Raw genomic sequence first — 20440 nt, forward strand, 5'->3', positions numbered from 1 at the left:
ACATCTAATCATTACCGAATGAATGAATGCGTAATCAGAACTGGAATATTCTAGTTTCCCCATGTCATTAAAATATCTATCATTCAGTTGCATTATTAGGTCAGGTTTGCACAATGCTCAACCCACATTGTCCTCAGCAACTTGATTATTTCAACTACTAGCAGACACTTTTAGATTGTCATCGAATTTATATGATTACAGCCAAAATACATCCATGGTGGTGAAGAGGAAACTCCGACTAGAGCCAATTTTTCCCCTGGACTTATAGTTTATGCAACGCCTCCACTAGGTAAAGTTTGACCCACCACGAGTTTGCACTTCATGCAAAGAAATTTAAAGCATGCATTGATATTTTTGTTTTATTTCAGCAAACTCCAGAAGACAAAGAGGGATATCAGATGGCTTCAAGGAGTAACTGGTGAATGGTTTGAAGAAGTTCAAAGGAAAAAGTTTTGCAATGAAACAGATGTTAGCCAAATGTTAAAACAACCAGTTACATACAGACTGAGAAAGGGGATGGTAGAAAATGGTGAGATCTTAGGACACCTCATTGTAGATAAAGGCTCAGTGGGATCTCCAATTTAACCAATCATGTTCAGGATTATTTTTAAATCATAAGGGGCAAAATTCACAATAAAAAGAGTGAACTGAAAATGGACTGTACTGTCTTGAGGGTATGTTTAGAGTCAGGCAAGATAGCACAATGGTTAAGAACACAGGCATCAGTATCAAAAAGGGCCTGGATTCAAATCTCCACTCTGTCTGTCTCTGTATTCTCTATTCTATCAGAATTCATGTGACTCTGTTCAAATTACTTATTCTTATTCTCTATAAGCCTCAATTCTCTCATCTTTAAATGGGTATGATAATACCTACTTCACAGGGTGGTTGTGAGAATTAAATAAAATAATACATATAAAGTACTGAACTCTAACACAGTAAGCATGTAAATAAATGGGATGATGATGCACAAGGAGGGGGAGACAGAGGAAGGGAGGGAAAGGAGAACAGGACAGGAGGGGGGTTAGGAGGGGGAAGGTGGTAGAGAAACTGCCACCCTTCTGGTACTTTGGTAACTTAAACCCCAAAAATGAGCTCAAACAAATGCCTTCCTTGGACATTCTAACTTTGTGACTACCAGCATGTCTCTCACCTTCACCAATCACTTATTTTTTAGTCTGTAAATGAGGATAATAAAAACTGCTTTCTCAGGACTGTTTGAGAATAACAAAGTGCATTTAGAAATTTTAAGTAGTAAAACAGTGTAAAGTATAGAGTCACATTGACTGCTTTTGTTATATGTTACTAACATTAGTAACATTGAGAAATATGTAACAATATATCTAAACTTATATATTGGAAATATTTTGCAACTCCCAGAAAAAAGAAATTTATCTAAAAAGTTCACAATTCAGATTTTTAGATTAACCCCATATATACCATGATGAATTTCCCCTTACCTTGAATTTCTCATTTAAAAACTCAGCATGTCCAAAAGTATTACAGTATGATGGAACTGGTATATGTTGAGCATGGCTTAGAATTTTTAATACTCATATATAATATCATATTATCTATACATATATATTATACATATTTATATTACATGCATACCCACATATAAACCGTATATGTAGCAAATACATATGCACAGAGATTTTAATGGGAATAAGGAGCACTCTAAAGGGCTTAATTTCCTTTTCCTTTACTTTCTTTGATATGAAAAGTCACGTAGTCTATCACTGTGTTTTTTTTTTTTTAATTTTTATTTATTTATTTATTTTTTTGCGGTTCGCGGGCCTCTCACTGTTGTGGCCTCTCCCGTTGCGGAGCACAGGCTCCGGACGCGCAGGCTCAGCGGCCATGGCTCACGGGCCCAGCCGCTCCGCGGCATGTGGGATACTCCCAGACCGGGGCACGAACCCGTGTCCCCGGCATCGGCAGGCAGACTCTCAACCACTGTGCCACCAGGGAGGCCCTATCACTATGTTTTTAAAGCACCAAAATAAAAATTTCTGAAGGATGGGGTAGTTAAGACCAGCACAAGAACCGGATGAGGTCCCTAACACACTACCTTTGGCCTTGGATTGCCATGGGGAAAGCGCATTGAGAAAGTGTCCCAGCTGGTATGAGAGGAAGGATGTCCTGCGGAGCTGCAGGCCCCAGCAACTACTGAAAGATGCCCCACTCTTAGTGAGGCTCCTCCGCTCAGCAGAACCAAGAGGCACAGGGCCCCACCTAGTCCCGAGGTCTTCACGTGGGGATGCCTGCGTTCCTAGACTGCATGGGTGGGGGTGTTAGTTCTCCAAGAGTATTTACCTGGAAATATTAATCATGCAAAATTTTTACAATTTTCTTTTAGATCCTATGGAATTACAAACATCAAGATCTAAAAATATACCTAATCAAAGAAACCCAACATCCGTTCCTTCTCAGCTGAGCTTCAGATCATCATTTGCTTCTCTATTCTCATTCAGAAAATCCAGAAAGGAGACTTTAAAGCTTCAACCACTGGGAGAGAAAGGGTGAGTTAAACTCAGCTCCTGTGACAGCTCATTAGTTATCTGATACCAGAGCCCACCAGCCTGTTTTGTGTTCAGAATGTTTAATGTTCTTAGAATTTAATTTCAGATAGTAACAAAGGAAACAGGGCTGAGCCCTCAAAGGGACAAAGTTCTTATGAAACTTTGGGCTCATCTGAAATCTAACTTCTAACCAACTGCACAGGTCTCAGGAGGTGGACATAGTGAATGATGGATTAAATGTTGAGAAATAATTATTGGCAGTTTCTCCACTGCTCCAAGAGCCTGGTCTTTGCCCTGGTCAAGTAGTTACATTTAAATTGAAACTACTCCTTACTTGGGGAGTATGTGTGTCAGGAGAATTGCAGTTTAAAGAGTAAATGAGCATAAATGAGATGAGCAAAGAGTAGAGAAAAACTGAATTATGAAATGGAGAAAAAATATATTACCATCATTAAAAATATTGAGGACAGCCATTCCTCTGTAGTTGCTTGGAATTTAAACTTAAGGTGAAGGAGGGGAAGCTCTGAGAGCAGTGGAGGTATTGTTCCAGATGGTTCCCAGTTGAGAACTGTGTAAATCAGTTCATCTTGACTCATTACGTTGTTGGATTGTTTTGTGAAAAACAAGCAAGGCTTTGCTTACATGCAATTTGCTGACTGCTAAATATTTTCAGCATGTCTTCCTGGTTGAAAAGCTTCCCACCCTCTTAAGGTGTTGGCTTGGCACATGATGTGTTCCATGTATGCCTTTAAGAGTGCATTGCAGCTCTAAATAAAAGGTGTTGGAGGTCACTCTTGCTGAAAAACAACAGGCAGCAAGCAGCTTGGTGAAGCATGCAATGAGGCTCCTGACTCGTAGAGGAGCTCTTGGGGGAATGGAAGGGTTTTGCTTCCAGCTTTCACTTGAGGCTGTTTTTGTCTTTGATGAAATAGTGAAGAGCTGAACAAAATGTAGATTTATGTGATCGTTTCCACCAGAGTCACTTACGAGGAAGTACTCTTCAAATAGTGAGTTGCTTTTCTTTGTAAAAAATGTTTTAAACTCTAGTAATTCTCTCATTTGGGAATTAAAAATTGAGGAGTATTTCCTTTATAGGAAATATTATTTTTAAGGAGAAAAGAAATATTCCTAATGTGTAGTGTGGCTGAGACTTATGATGTAATTTGTGTTTTAGGTAATTTTCTTCAAGGCAGAGTTTTATTGTAGCTGAACAATCTAACATTAGTAAACTAGGAAAAGTTGAGGAAACTGTTAACTCTATTGACAAGTTATTTCCAAGCTCATATTGTAAGTTGCTGCCAAAGTGGATCAAAGAAGATGAAAGTTCTACAATCTTCATTTTGGGTATCATGTATTTTAGTTATAGACCAAATTGAAAAAAATGAAACTCTTGCAAAATTCTGTTTAGCGATTGTTCTTCTTAAATATCACAATGACTTGTAGCTGTCTTTTAGCCAAACACAGGATACAAAAATGAAACAAATTTTATCCTTTAAGCATGTGTGTGTGTTACAGTTTTCAGAATTTGCCATCTTTAAATACATTTTATGTTCAAACTGTAAGTGGGAATAATTGTGCTGGTGCAGAATGTAATGAAGGCACTGTTTTATGCTCCTAATAGGTTTCAGAAGATAAAACATGAAAATATGCCCTTTTTATTTTTAAATATGAATGTGACCTAAATATCTGGATCTAAATCCTGAATGTGTATGTGTGTGCTGGGGGAAGGGTGTTTTTAAGGGAGCATAGTACTATGGTAGGACTATAAATTGTGTGTCATACATTCCGAGGGGCCCTTTATTCTTACGTAGAGCTTTTTTCCTTAGGCAGTTCTGATTTTTTTCAAAATACAGAATCAAGCTTCAGCATACAGACTCTGGTTCAGGAGCTCCTCCTTGCCTATAAGCGCAGTGGGAGGAACTGACAAAGAGCCCCAGAGGGCCCCAGAGGGGAGCACAGTCATCCTGTGCGAGGCAGGTTTCTACTTGCTGAAGCATCAAGACTCGACTTTGTCACACACTGTCTTCTGGAGAACAAGTCAGCAAAGCAGTTTAAGAGGATCTTCTGCAAATCACAGCGAGAAAGCCAACCCCTAGAAAGCCATGGGAACATAGTGACTTTATTAATTAATGAAAAGGCAAAAAGTTTTGCTATTTCTGATTCAAATATGACTACTGAAGTTTCTCCTCCCAAATTTATGTACTTCCCAAATTATCCCCTTATTATTTTAATCCTATTTGTAAATGATTGAACTGTACTCTCTATGACTCTACCACAACCCAGGAACAAAGAAAATTTTCCATTAATGTTTTAATTCATTTATTACTAGCCAAAAATTCAAGAAAACATACATATACAATTGTACCTTGGTATCTGCGGGGGATTGGTTCTGGGAACCTCCTGCGGATACCAAAACCCACAGGTGCTCAAGTATCTTATACAAAATGTACAGTTAGCCCTCCATAGCCACAAATTCAGCCAACCAGGGTTCCATCTGTGGTTAGTTGAATCCGCAGAACCTGTGGACACTGAGGGCTGACTGGATTGTGTATCTTTCTCCTAATATTTCCCTGTAAGTTATGTTTCCTTGTGTCTTGTTTTGGGGTATTTATTGCCTGAGATATGGAGCTCAGTCCCTGCCACAGAATTTCAGTAACTCCATCACCTCCACATAGTTCAGCAAGTACCTAATAGTGTATATCATGAGCTTGTAAATGCAGCCTTCCTGGCTGCCCAGCAATATCTGCAGTTACTTTTTCTTATTCCAGACCCCGAGTTATTCCATTGATGTACGCCTCACTGTGAATAGGTGATGTGCCACCCTCTGTTCCATGCACCAACACACTCCACAATGAAGTCGTCCCTGCAAAGGGGCCCCTTCATGTCTACACACATTCTTAAAGGTATGAAGCCATGTGCCACCAGTTCATGATGGTGATTTTAGAGATGTTGATTGTTTTCTCCTCTATACTTTCCTTTGTTGTAGTCCCAAGGACTAGGGCAAAGTGGAAGTACAAGAGAACTAGTTCATAAGACTCATGAGTAACATGTACAGTTAAATTTAAGTTGGCTTCTTTCCTTTGAGGACCATCACAGTGTATAGCATACAGTAAGCACTCACCACACAGCTGTGATTATAGCGTGACAACTGCTCTCCTGGAGTGAGGGTATGCCTGCCCACTACCCTGTTCCTTTCAGATGATTTTTTACCTGAGGATGCAGAGTTTTTGGTGGGTGCTCAAATTTACCTGATCTATCATAGGATGTACACAGCCTAGGCACTCCAGTTTACATAAGCAAAAGATCAAATGCTATTTTGGAAAGTTTAAAAGGCAGATTATTGTTTTCCCTGGATTCTGTTTTCTCTCTGTCTATCTGTCTCTCTCACTCTTCCTTTTTCTCTCTTTCCAAATGTCCTACTATGCTGCCTTCCTTTTTCCTGCTAAGTGACTAGGCTTCAGTTGGAGGACACAGGCATGTAAGACACCTAGATCAAAGGAGAGATCAGAGTAAGCAAAATCCTTCTCTGGAAATTCTCCTTCAGTGATCCCAGGTGTGGTGTCCACAGATAAACAGTAGGATTGTGGTGACAGGAGGGAGAAGCATGACAAAGGGAGTGGTTCCCAGATGATCTGGTTGATCATTATTAGAATTTCATCAGCATTTTAAAATAATGACAGATAACCAGGCCCTAGCCTTGAGATTCTGATTCAGGTCTGAAGTGGAACACTTTATTTATTTTTAATTCCCTAGGATATTTGGATGCTCATCCAGGTTTAGGAGCCATGGTTACAGAGCTTTCTACCCTCATTATGGCAAGGGCCATCAGAATTCCTGGCATGGTACTAATAGCTGAGGTGATAGCTTCTCTTTCATTTGTTTATCAAAGTCCTACTCTGGATCGGATACTGTGTTTAGTGCTGGAGGTAAAATCGTGAAAATAAGGCAAAGTCCCCACCTGGAGGACTTTAGAATCTAGTAGGGAACACCAGATGACTGCGTATGGTTGGGCAGAACTCTAGGAAGTGCTGATCACATCACAATCATCATGGATTTATTCGTATATTCATTATGGCAGTTTCCTGGCAAATGACAGTAAGGATCTTGAGGAAGGGATGCTCTTTAGAAAACACACAGGGGTGACCTCTGAGTGACAGCCTGGATGACAGCCGAGTACACTGATGATTATGGTATCATATGGTGAGTGCTGTGGTGGATGCAAGGTATTCCTGCCATGAGAACATTATAGGAGAAGCAGTTAATTCAGACTGGAGGATACAGAAGCATTCCTGGAAAAAGAGAGCCAATTTCTGAAGGACACATAGGACTGAGCTAGGCAATTAAGAGTTAGGAGGTTGCGCTGGGCAGAAAGAATGATACAGCAAAGATGCAGAGACTGGAAAAAAGTAAGAACTCATCTAGGTCATTGAGGTTCAGTGACCAAGTATAAGGTGAGACTGATAAGAGGTGGGGTGGGATCAGCTGGCAAAGGCCAGAACATAGGAACCTTATACATGCAATGCTAAGGAGCTTGGACTTGATCCTGTAGACAGCAGGGAGCCCTTAATCACTTTTTCTCTTTATTATATATGTATATGCATTCCTTTATTTATATTTATATATATATATTTTTATATATATATATAAAACAGATGAAATCACCCCCCACCCACGACCTGGACAAACACTAATTATTTTGGTGTATTTCATGCGTGTGTGCATATTGTATATATATTTTTTCATTAAATAGAGAAGTGACATAATGAGATTTTCATTTTAGAAAAATCACTTTAGCACAGTGGTTCTCAAGCAGGGGAAATTTTGCACCCCGAAAGCCACTTGACAATGTCTAAAGACATTTCTGGTTTTCATAACTGAAGGGTGGGTGCTATTGGCATCTAGTGGGTAGGGGTCAGAGATGTTGCTAAACATCATATAACGCATGTGACAAACCACTACACAGAAGAAACGCCAGTAGTACCAAGGCTGAGAAACTGCTCTACCTATAGCTGGTGAAGTGGAAATATATGTGAGAGATCTTTAAGGTATGGCTCAGTAGGACTTGTAAGCAAATGCAGGTGAGATAGCTTTCAATCTCTTGAAATCACCCAGTCCAGAGGACTTTAACCAGCATAGCTTTTGTGATTACACTGTTGTTTTTATTCACTCTACAAGCGGAAGCATACTTATGTTTCTTCAGTGGAAGAAACATAAATTAACTTGAAGGTGGGCCTGGAAGTGACCATGGAGACTCTGGGCCTCCAAGCCTCCTGAGTCCTATACCCTGCCTGCAACCTAAATCCACACGGCCTTGCACACTGTCAGGGAACATGCATCCTCCCACTCACAGCACACCCTCCCACTCGGTGACACTCTGTCCCAATTGTGCCACCTGCTACCCTCAGAAACTGATTGTTGCCCCTGCTCCCTTCACTCCAAATCAGACCAGGGGCCTGACTGAGCTGATGAGAGTGTTGAGCTGCGCAGCGACACCATGAAGCCGGCAGCTCCACAGGGCTCCGGAAAGAATCTTCACAATCTGGACAGTTTGGCTCCAGGCAAATTGAATTACTTGCCAGTTCCCGGCCTCCCTTACTCTCTTACACCTCAGGCTTGTGCTCCTGCTGTTCTTTTCCTCTCATACCTGTTCAACCACCACCTTCTCTCCCTGTTGCCTTCCCATTTATCTCGGCAAGTGCTCACCGGCCCCTCTGCATTTTCAGCATATTATACTTAAGCCTCTGTATTGTCTGTATTGTCCTTTTCACATTGTGGCTTGCACTTTGGCTCTTTATGTATCTAATCTTTCCTATCATAAAGCGTCTCAGAGAACAGGGTCTCTATCTCAGGCATATTTATTTCCTCCAAAGCACTCAAAATAGTGCGTAGCATGTAGAAGGCTTGCAGGCTCAATAAAGCTGTATGAAAAGGAAGCATATGAATAAAAACAGTATTTTAACTTCTAAATATTATTAGTGTAGAGCTGGTATTTCAAAATAATATTAAAAAAATCCATATTAATTTTAATTTCTGTTTAAATTTTGAGCTAAACTATAAAATACATGTTGCTATCTTTTAAATATAAAATTGCTTGGCCTCCCAGGTTTTATGCTCAACTTTCAAGAACCATGAAGCAACTAGGAGTTTGAATGAAGGAAAACTGCATCTTGCCACTTTCAATTGATCTGACCTAGAGTCTCAGTTTGTTTAATTCTTGATTCCATTTTGCTGTTCTCTTAGCGAAGGAGAGGACTTGATTTCATACAAGAGCTCTGAGTCACTATGGTCTATTAATTCTTAAGCTGCAATTCAGGCAGCATACCCTGGCATAGGATTATAGATTTAAAAAAATCAAAATTTATCTCAATTTTGGACCTATGTCTTTAAAATTTTTCACCTTCTACTGAATTTTAGAGGAGCAACATAAATAGTAAAAGCATAATTGTTCTCCTTCAAGATGATTTCATAATAAATAAGACATATGTATAAAAATAAGCATCCTGAAGTCATCTTTATAAGGTTTGCTTTTTTAAAAATTCCCTTAAGAATTGTTGAGTCTGGTTCTGACTTACTCTCTCTTTAAAATAAAAATGTACAGAAGCAGAAAATCTGTTTCCCATTTACAAGAAAATTCTGTGTGCCATACTGATCAAGAATGAGAGCTCTAGATTCAGTCAGCCTGTGGCCGGCTCTGAACTCAGCCACTATGTACCTTGTACAGTGTCTTCTAACTTCTCTAATCTGTAAAATGAGAGTTGTCATAGTATCCACCTGACAAGAGTGATGTATTTAAATGAGATAACATGCCTATAGAGCATGAGAATACTGCCTGATACACAGTAAACACTCAACAAATATAACTGTTTTTGTAATTGTCTTCATGCTATGTTCAAGTACAAATCCACTATTATGTAATTTTTCTTGGCTACCTGAGTGACAAAGATGTAAAACATTGATCCTAAGCAAGAATAGGAAAATGTTTCTGAAAGATTTTTCAACAGTGCACTAAGAAATGTCTCCCTACTAAGCATCAGAAATATATCTTCTCAAGATATCAAGATATAATAGCAAACATGCTATTGATTTTCCAAAAGTTAGGCACTTCTTCAAAGAAGTTATTTCAAATTCTTTTCACAGATGTGACGACCACATACCTCCTGTGTCTGTGAGGGGAACTGCTTTGGTAAGTAACCGAAGAACTAAAGGTTATGCTGAAGAACTCAGAATTAATGTAATTCCTGATTGGCTACCTACTTAAATAGAATTCTCATTGGCACAGTTTGAAATTTCCTTGAGAAGCTTAGATTTCTCCTACAGAGTTCAAAGTTTCCCAGCTGTGATCTGTTTCCAGTTGGCTGTGGTACTAAAATACTCAAACAGCAGGCTCTGCCAGGAGGAGTGAAGCCATTGTGTGTCCACAGAGACTAGCGTTAGTATCTCTGATATTTTACCACGTGTCAGTCCTGTACAGCCCTAGAATGTTGGACAGAGGAAGAATTTATTTGGGGATAGCAGAGGAATCGCAATTTGAGGCATGCAAACTGTAGCAAGCTGCAGGCAAGTCTGCTGAGGATTTGGGGTAGGCTGTATTTGGGCAGGGAATGTAAAGAGGGGAGAGTTCAGTTTGAGTCTGTCAAAATCAATGGAGACCAGCTTTGAAAATTTCCAAATAAACTTCAAACCAGTGTGGGTCTGTGCTAGACCTATTCTGGGCAAGATCATCATTTGTATTCAAAGAGGAAGCCACTGATAGGTGAGATGCATTTGGACAGAACAGGTTCACATGAGGGGGCTGACCCAACAGGACCTCCACTTAAAGGGCTTAAATTTAAATTTATCTCTGTGTTCACATGCTTATAAGATTGAGAAGCTTTAAGTTTTCTGTTTCTTACTTTTTTGCTATCATGACTTTTGATCTACACACACTTGTGTCTTCGTGTGTAACTCATATGGTTTGGAGATGAAAGAAAGACGGAGTTTTGGAAGGTACCTAAGAGTGCAGGAGGAAGGTAGAGGCATTTCTCAATTGATGGCCCTTAGTACTAATATCTACCTTTCTCTTCTTTTTTCAAAAAGCATGAGATAGAATTCTGGTGAGGAGTGCATATAAACAGAGGTTCTTTACTTCACAAACAAAAGTGAGCCTCCTTTCTTCTTCAGAGTAATGCTACTTTCTCTCCTTTATATGCTTGAGCCCCAACCATGACGCCAGCAGCAACAACAGCTACATTCTGATGGAGAACTTGCTATCATTCAGGTACTTGACATGGGTCACTTCATTTGATCCCCAGAGGTAATCTATGAAGTAGGTACTATTATTATTCCCATTTAAAGATGAAGAAACTAAGGTTCAGAGAATTTAAAGATCATGCTCAAGGTCACACTGGAAAATGGTATAATCAGGATTGAAACACCCGGGTCTCTGTTAACTCGGTAGCCAGAAGTCAAAAATGCCTACAGCTTCAACAGCCCCAAAGCCCTGTTTGTTTATGAGCCCCAGTTGCTCGCTACATGCAGACTCTCCTTTAACTGAGCAGTAGACTGAACTGGCACACATGCAGCTTTGTTCTCTAAAAGGACAGAGCCCTACTTCAGGATGCTTCTGTACTCTTGCTTTTCCTCGGAGAAGTGCTCAGAGCTAACCTTCCTTTCCCATTTAAGAGCCATGGGGTCTGAAACAAATGAGGAACATAAAAAGAAATGCGAGCACCTAGAAGTTATAAAACAGGAGAGCTAATCTGGAGTTCTTGGGATTTGAAAGTCCAGTCTGAGGATTAGTAGATATCCTTCTTTGGCACTCTTAATTGCTGCTTGCCTTAAACCATTTTTCTGCTCAGAGCATGTCAATCTAAAAAAGTAAGAACTGGGAATATAAATGAAACTCAAGCTGATGATTGCAGCTCCCAGTTAATAACTATTATAAAAAGTAGGAGAGAGAAAATAATGAAACGATTGTTGAAGACAAGAGTTTTGTATAACATGTAGATCTCCATTATTTATCCATGAAAGTCCTATCCCCTTAACCTGCAGAGAGCTGGAATTTGGCCTTTGATGCCACAGGGATTCTTGCCAAGATTTAAGATAATGAACTTCCTCTCACTTGGTTGGTAGCCTAGCAGGAATTGTACAAGGGGGATTCCAACATTTTGTAGGAGGTTGTACTACATTCTTGGATGACCTTCCATTCAAAGAGAAGGAAGCTGGGACTTCCCTGGGGTCCAGTGGTTAAGACCCTGTGCTCCCAATGCAGGGGGCCCGGGTTTGATCCCTGGTCAGGGAACTAGATCCCATATGCATGTGCAACTAAGAGTTTGCATGCCACAACTAAGAGCCTGCATGCCACAACTAAAAGATCCTACATACCGCCACTAAGACCCAGCTCAGCCAAATAAATAAATAAATATTTTTTTAAAAAGAGAGAGAAGGAAGCTGCTATTTATACATATACATCAGGGACTTCCCTGGTGGCGCAGTGGTTAGGAATCTGCCTGCCATTGCAGGAGACATGGATTTGATCCCTGGTCCACGAAGATCCCACATGCTGCGGAGCAACTAAGCCCGTGCGCCATAACTATTGAGCCTGTGCTCTAGAGCCCGCATGCCACAACTACCGAAGCCCGCGCGCCTAGAGCACCGTGCTCTGCAACAAAGAGAAGCCACCACAATGAGAAACCCGAGCACCACAACGAAGAGTAGCCCCCACTCGCCGCAACTAGAGGAAGCCCGCGCACAGCAACGAAGACTCAATGCAGCCAAAAATAAATAAATAAATAAACATTTACATCAGCTTAAAAGAAGCAAAGGGTTTCAGAAAACAGAATTTTTAGAGCTAGAATGTGTGAAAGAATTTCAGTCTAAAATGGAAGCAGGGCTTCCCTGGTGGCACAGTGGTTGAGAGTCCGCCTGCCAATGCAGGCGACACGGGTTTGTGCCGCGATCCGGGAAGATCCCACATGCCGCGGAGCGGCTAGACCCGTGAGCCATGGCCGCTGAGCCTGCGCGTCCGGAACCTGTGCTCCGCAACGGGAGAGGCCACAACAGTGAGAGGCCCGTGTACCGCAAAAAAAATAAAAATAAAAATAATAAATAAAATGGAACCAGAGGATACATTGCATAAAATGGAAAATCTGACACATGTTCCCTGAGGAAGACAAAACTTAAGGACCGAGAAACTGATTTCCCATAAATGCCTGATTTACAGAAAACTGATAATAATATTGGAATTTTCTTAAATGACAGGGAATTGGTCAGGGATTGCCTCCTATCAACCTTGCAAAGTTTTGCTTATGGTTTCCAGAGGCATGAACAAAAATGATCCGGGTCAGGTTGGCCTCACAAAATAAGCTAACTGAGCTTTGTTTGTATGACTGGACTGGTTTTGTCTGCTCAGGAAATTTTCAAAGCTGGTCTCCATTTGTGTGGTTTTTTTAAACATCTTTATTGGAGTATAATTGCTTTACAATGGTGTGTTAGTTTCTGCTTTATAACAAAGTGAATCAGCTATACATATATATATTTCCCCATATCTCCTCCCTGTTGCGTCTCCCTCCCACCCTCCCTATCCCCCCCTCAGGTGGTCGCAAAGCTCCGAGCTGATCTCCCTGTGCTATGCGGCTGCTTCCCACCAGCTATCTATTTTCCATTTGGTAGTGTATATAAGTCTGTTTTAACAGACTCGAATTGAACTTTCCCCTCTTTACATTCCCTGCCCAAATACAGCCTATCTCAAACCCTCAGCAGACTTGCCTGCAGCTCGCTACAGCTTGTGTGTCCCAAATTGCAAGTCCTCTGCTATTGCTAAATAAACTCATCTCTCGATCTTGCCTCAGTTTACCCTTTTATTTAGGTTGACAAGAGAAACTTAGAGATCTTCTAGCTCAGAGTTCCTCTCTACTTCAGCACTTCTGACATCTTGGGCTGAATAATTCTTTGCTGTGGGGCCTCTCCTGTGAACTGTAGGATGTTTAGTGGCATCCTACTAGATGCCAGTATTTCTCCTCCACTAAACTGTGACAATCAAAACTATCTCCAGAAATTGCCAAATGTTCCATGAGGAGCAAATTGACCTCAGCTGAGAACCATCTCCTTAAAGGCGAGGAATCAAAAATCAAAGTAGCCGCCATCTCCGAGAATAGACAAACTGTATGGCCTTGGCCACTTGGTCACTCCTTATTTCTGAACAAATTCAGGCTGGGTCTGTTCTTAGCTGATATGCCAGCTCTGTACCCCTAGAAACATACCTCCAATGTGGCATAACCAGACTAGGCTGGTGTGAGCTCCCTGAGACTGGGACCATACCTGCTTACCTGTGTATCCCCACTTCCTGGCACAACGTGAGTACTCAGAAACTGAAAGAAGAAATGAATGTGTGGTTTTAAGCCACAAGATGCAATGCTGGATTTGACCTTTGCAGGAAAACAGATGCAGAATAAATTCAAGAACACCTTGAAAAATTAACTTGTTGACTTTATCAAGGCATTTGATAACATCCACGAGCTCTGGCTTCAGTTCCAACAGCTGTTCTACAGGTTTGGCTGCCCTAGAAGTTCTCAGATAGTCTGAGGTTACTCTATGACAGAGGTTTGTTTGACTCATCATGTCAGAATTGCAGATGTTATCAGTAGAGTGAATTGGGGTTGGAAAAATGGCCTTATTTTGCTCAGCATATTCTGTGTACCATGTTTAAGAATGTAACTGAGACCCTAAAGCCAGCATTTTGAGACTCTGGCCTCTAATCCTGTAGGACACTTTTCTAACTCATTACACTACGAGTACCTGCAGGAGTCCTCCAGGAAATTCTCTGTAACCACAGAAGACTAGTAATGGCTAACGATGAGGAATTACTAAGTGCTAAACACCATTCTAAAGTGTTTTACAACTATTAATTCATTTAATCCTCGCAGCACCACTATCAGATGAGGAGTGGTGTTGTTGCGTTTTTGTCTTTTTTTTCATTATTCCAAGAAAGAAACTAAGGTACAGAACAGAAACGTTAAGCAACTTGCCCAAAGTTGTACAGCTTTTAAGAGAGAGAACCAGAATTTGGACTTGTTTAGTATTCATGTGCTTAACCATTATGCTTTGCTACCTCAGACATGCTATATTGAGTCAATATTGTAAATATTCAGTGTCTCAATTTCTGTAATAATCTTCACTAAAAATCCTATATATGTAATTTTCTACCTTGGTATATTGAAAATCAATCCATAACTGTGTGCATGGAGGGTATGGAATGTTTAAAGCAAGGTTCCTGTCCTCAGAGAGTTTACCACCTAATTGAAGAAATGTACATTAGTAAAATAAAAATACAAAGCAATGTAGTGGAGAAAATAGGATTAAAGATCAGACCATATGAGTGTCAGTAGCCAGTGTCACCTTTTATTATTCCTGTGACTTGAGTAAGGTACTTAACTGAGACTCAGTTTTTTCATCTGCAAAGTGGGAATGAAAATCCCTACCTATTTCACAAGTTTGTTCTAAGGATCAAATGAGAGAAGATATTTTTAAAGTATATTGAAAACTGAATAAATGAGTAATTTTGTTCAAATATAAAATAGTATCAAAAGAGTGTACAAAAATGTATTGGAGAAGTTCAGAAGTGGGAAATATTATTGTGGGAAGCATCGTCTTTGAATTCAGTTCAGTAAATATGAGTCAATCTCTTATATGCTGATGCTATGCAAGGTGCTCAGGATACAAAGTAGAATACTTTGCTTTCTTAGTTATTTTAGAATTTGGTCCACTTCCAGGGTTTTATTCATGTGTCTGTGAATCCCTGGTTTCCTAGATCAGAGTGGGGATTAGAATGTGTGAGAGGGTAGGGGAGGAAGGGTAGAAGTCGAGTGATAAAGTAAAAGTGGAGAGAATGTAAACAACTTTGATATGAAATAAAATGTATAATACCAGAGGTGCATAAAAAATACTGTGGTAATTAATTATTCCTGCAAGAATTGGAGAAGGACTAACAGAGAGGTTGATATAGGAGCTGGACTCCGAAGGATGAGCTGACATTTTCCAGAAGAAGAGGAGAAAGGGCAAAGATCAGGAGCAGAGACACAGAGTCCTCAGAAGTGCACAGCATTTTAAAGGACTGTGTGTAGGGAGCTTGGAGCATGGGGATTAAAGCTAGTTGGGGAAGAAAGGCTTAAATCAAAAATTGGAAAAGGATTTTGACACTATTTTGCTGCATGGAGGTGTTTGGGCCTCATCCTCTAGGCCAGGTATGGGAAATAGGCTTCATCTTTTATGATGACGTTATGGCACAGAATATTCTTTGGAGGAAGATTCGGAGTCCAAGACTGACCCCTGACTGAGGATCTGTGTGTGCTCTGAGCCGCAGAAGGATTTACCTCTCTTAGCCATATAATATCTCCATGTGTTGGAAACATCCTTAATATGTTAGGTGAATAGGGGTGGCCTTGAAGCAGAAGATCTGTGCAGAAATATAACCAAAGGATGTTATATTCACAGTCTCTTGGTAGAAACCCTTCCCGCCTAGAGAGGTTCTTCTCTTCACCTGAGTGTTCAGTTCATGTACTTTGCATTTTATTATAAATTCATTATAAAGGAATGTGATCCAGGAGGCCAAAAAGAATGTACTCTGGTCTACATAGAGGAAATCTGAAGTTTATTTGAATGTTAAAATGGTTGGGAGACAATGATGCTTACTATTCTCTTAAATGTATCTACTCTGCACCAACTACCAAAACTGAAGGTTTGGGAAGAATGGGCTTATAAGGTTCATGGCTAATTGTTATTAGCACAAATAAAGACTTGGAGAGACAGTAGGTAGGACACAAAAGAGAACACCTCGATGCACTGTAGAGAGAAAAGTGTAACTGTAACTGATCTGATTTTTCAAACGATTAGTTTCTAGTTTTATTACCTCCAATTGGTATATCCCTATAGTTATATCGTGCTTCTAATATTTGTTTACTTCTGAATTTAACATAAGTGTGTTAAATTATATCCAATAACCAATAAATTATCATTGGATTATTTTTCTTATTACTAAATCTCCTCTGTATGTATTCAATTACAGCTTACCCATAGAACTGAAAATGACAAGTCAATGAAATTTGGGCAGGGCTTCTGTAAGAAATAACTGACCTAGATCTTGAGAAAGAAAACAAACAGGTATAAAAATACTAGATTATGACGAATGCAAGGATTAAGAGAACCTAGGCTTTAGAATTGGACACACCTGTGTTGAGGAAATTATAAAGCTGGAGCTTTAGAAATATTAGAGATTTGGCCTTAAGCATTCAAGATGAGATTAAATGTGATAGTGAACATCAAATAAAAGAGAAAAATTGGGGAAGAGAAGGATTCAAGCGGCAAGGACTGGGTAGAAAGTGAACTGAAAATAAAGCAATTGGAATGGGAAGTGGCCTTGTGCAGGGATGCAGGCAGGATGAGTTAAAGTGGAGTCATGAGTGGCAGACCCAGTTTGCCAGAGGAAATGCAAATGGAGTTTTGGCAAAAGGAAGTGGAGGTGTGGGAGTGGATAATTCCCCAAGGTTATAAAGACAAATTAAAACTTAAAAGTAGAGCAGTGATGGATTTAATGAAATCAAGATATAATTTGCTAGTAAAGAACTCTACATCATTCTCCTAAATCCTATAAAACTAGCAAAGGTTTAAAAAAAAATTATAAGGTCATGCTTTTCAGCACCTTTTTTTCAGAATGATTAATCAGTTCCTTATGTGTATCTGGGAGGTTCTACCATGCTACATGATTTCCATGGATAGAAATACTTTTTTTTCCTAAATCCATCAAGTTTACAAATCTTAAGATCTACCGCAAGTTTCAGCTAACCGCCTCTTGAGAGAAAATAGGTACAGTGTTAAGAAATCTAAAATTACAGCCACTGGGGCCAGAGAGACAACATTCCTCACTCAAGAGAGGTCAATTTTTTTCCTATTTTCCAGGAACCTCCTTAAGATTTTTGTAGTGCTATGTAAATTTGTAGGAATCTTTTGCAGGGAGAGGCTCATACTGAAAGGAATTAATGTAGGTATGGAGAAGTTTGTGATCAGTTGCAAATTGCAAAAGCAACAAAACATTACAACTAGAGAAATAAATGTTAGGAAAATTTATTTGCTGTCCTTAGACTAGGACTTTTTTTTTTTTTTTTTTTTTTTTTTTTTTTGCGGCACGCGGGCCTCTCACTGCTGTGGCATCTCCTGCTGCGGAGCACAGGCTCCGGACGCGCAGGCTCAGCGGCCACGGCTCACGGGCCCAGCCGCTCCGCGGCACGTGGGATCCTCCCGGGCCGGGGCACGAACCCGTGTCCCCTGCATCGGCAGGTGGACTCTTAACCACTGCGCCACCAGGGAAGCCCTAGACTAGGACTTTTAAGCTTGGGACATTTTCGTGGGAACATGTTGGCTGGGGAAGTCCAGAAATAATATTACATTTTCTATTTTAAAATTAGCAGGCAAAAATATACAATTCACCTCTGGAAAATCAACCCATTGGCAGTGCATTTGTCCCCAAGCCAGCAGGCATGAGGGAGGGAAGTAGCATGCCTCCGTGGGATGCTTCACTGCTAGAGGATGAGTTTTTCCAAGGTAAGTCTATGCATTGAATTGCTTTGGAATTCCCAGTACTAAAGGAAAGCAAATAATAATTACAGTCTGTATTAAAGTGCTCAAAATGTATCAAACCCTGTACCTCATTTCTGAAGTCCTTCTTGTTTACCTTACCTGAAGAAGATGTGGTTACATGCTATTAACACAAATATTAAAGAATCATTTTCTTAAATTAATTTATTAATTTATTTATTTTTTGCTGTGTTGGGTCTTTGTTGCTCTGTGCAGGCTTTCTCTAGTTGTGGTGATAGGAGGCTACTCTTCGTTGCGGTGCGCGGGCTTCTCATCGCGGTGGCTTCTCTTGTTGCGGAGAATGGGCTCTTAGGTGTGCGGGCTTCAGTAGTTGTAGCACATGGGCTCAGTAGTTGTGATTCGCGGGCTCTAGAACACAGGCTCAGTAGTTGTAGCGCACAGACTTAGTTGCTCCGCGGCATGTGGGATCTTCTCAGACCAGAGCTCGAACCCATGTCCCCTGCATTGGCGGGTGGATTCGTAACCACTGCGCCACCAGGGAAGTCCCTAAAGAATCTTATATTTAAATATAATCTAAGCAAATATTCTTGGATCAAGGCCTGATAAATCTATGGAATGGTAATAATGTTTAATATTTAAACCCAGGTAAAAAGGAAAAGATATGTCTTTAGGAAATATATCTATAAAGTTTACTGTCCTTAATAGACTTTTATTGTTCCTGATTAGGACCTAAATGCACTGTGATGAAATCTGATCGTTGTTAAACAATTAACCTTGTACAATAGATAACAATAAAGACTAAAACAGGTTCCAAAAGTACTATATACACATGGACCTTATTATACAAGCATAGCTCACCTTGACATAGTTTATTCTATATAAAATAAGCCTAGCCATTTGAAAAGTGAAGTCTGAAATCATTCACTAGCTTCACCTTGAGGAACTAAATTCAATTTCCAAGGGCAATGATGTCACCTCAGCCCTATAGTTAGGACAGGTGGTGTGATCATTGAGAGACATCCAGCTGGTTGGTTAACTCCTTTCAGTAAGATGGTTACTGGCAGAGAACTTGCTTCAGAGAAAAGAGACCCAGAGGAAAACTTCTGTTCCGAAACAAAGGTTTTGCTAGTAGAGGAGAGCTACTTTTTATGAAATGAAAAAAAAAAAATGACTTGACCTCTCTGAAAATAAAAAGGAGAAGCAGAACAGGAATTTTTTTGACCTCAAGAGTAGTGAGTCAAATAGCAGTATTAATTTCGGAATCAAAGTAACTTTGAATAATTTAAAGTCCCGTGATACTGATGTTAAGAGTGGTTATCTCTGGGAAGAAGGACTCCAGGTGATTTTACCTCTTTTGTTATATTTTCCTGTATTTACCATATATTGCTTTTGTAGTCAGCAAAAGACTTTATTTAAGGAGGAAGAAAAAACTATGAACAGCTTGAAAGGGAAAACAGAAATCAAAGAGATTTCATTATAATTTGCTTTAAAGACAGATTTATGTAGTTTTCTTTTCTTTTTGCCCTGCCTTATATTTTGGCATTGCTTGATTATTTTATTTGTGGATGTAGGAAATAAATTATTTCAGGGACAGGAGAAAAATAATTTTTTTCACTAAAACATTGACGAATGTTTTCCCTGAAGAATTCCTTAGTTACAGATCTTTCATGCTCAAGACTAGTTCTTTTGCTGGCTATGCGAACTTAATAGCACCAACTTACAAATAAAAGAGAGTAGAGAAAATTCAGAGCAGATATCAAAAACCCCTTCAGCACCTGTCCTAACATAATTGGTATATTATAAGTACGTCTCACTTACATTCACTCAGATACCGATATACCTCACTTTCCCTGTCATTGAAGAGTTAAAATTACAATTTTTTTTTTTTTTTTTTTTTTTTTTTTTGCTGTATGTGGCCTCTCCCGTTGCGGAGCACAGGCTCCGGACGCACAGGCTCAGCGGCCATGGCTCACGGGTCTAGCCGCTCCGCGGCATGTGGGATCTTCCCGGACCGGGGCACAAACCCGTGTCCCCTGCATCGGCAGGCGGACTCTCAACCACTGTGCCACCAGGGAAACCCCTAAAATTACAATTTTTAATGACAAATAATTTTAATTAACCAAAGAAAGTGCACCATTTTATGTAACTCAGAAGGATAGATTTCTGTAAACCAAAAAGTTCTTCAGCAATTTAAATAATCCCATAACTTATTTCTCATGTCACATTTTATTTTTTTAATGAACATTTCTTAAAAAAATACACAATCTACTCATATTTATTGTAACATGAATATGATAAAATATATCTGTTACCATCCAAATAGGTATGTTAATAAATTGGATGCTAAA

At 39.8% G+C, this 20440-nt stretch overlaps 1 protein-coding gene across 8 annotated transcripts in view; it reads left to right on the forward strand.

Annotated features, from left to right (window-relative positions):
- The window catches only part of EXPH5 (exophilin 5), a 76232-nt gene that overhangs the window by 47130 nt on the left and 8662 nt on the right, over positions 1-20440 (forward strand). For 4 of the 8 annotated variants that reach the window (XM_060017997.1, XM_060018000.1, XM_060018001.1 and 1 more), the window contains 4 exons: positions 369-529; positions 2363-2525; positions 9663-9708; positions 17963-18098. In XM_060017997.1, the coding sequence (XP_059873980.1) occupies positions 369-529; positions 2363-2525; positions 9663-9708; positions 17963-18098 (506 nt within the window). Of the gene's footprint in view, positions 1-200; positions 290-368; positions 530-2362; positions 2526-9662; positions 9709-16600; positions 16662-17962; positions 18099-20440 lie in introns of those variants that run through there. The other 4 variants (XM_060017998.1, XM_060018003.1, XM_060018002.1 and 1 more) reach the window with 3 other exon arrangements.

This window comes from Delphinus delphis, chromosome 8 (assembly GCF_949987515.2).
Source record: "Delphinus delphis chromosome 8, mDelDel1.2, whole genome shotgun sequence".
Taxonomy (NCBI): domain Eukaryota; kingdom Metazoa; phylum Chordata; class Mammalia; order Artiodactyla; family Delphinidae; genus Delphinus; species Delphinus delphis.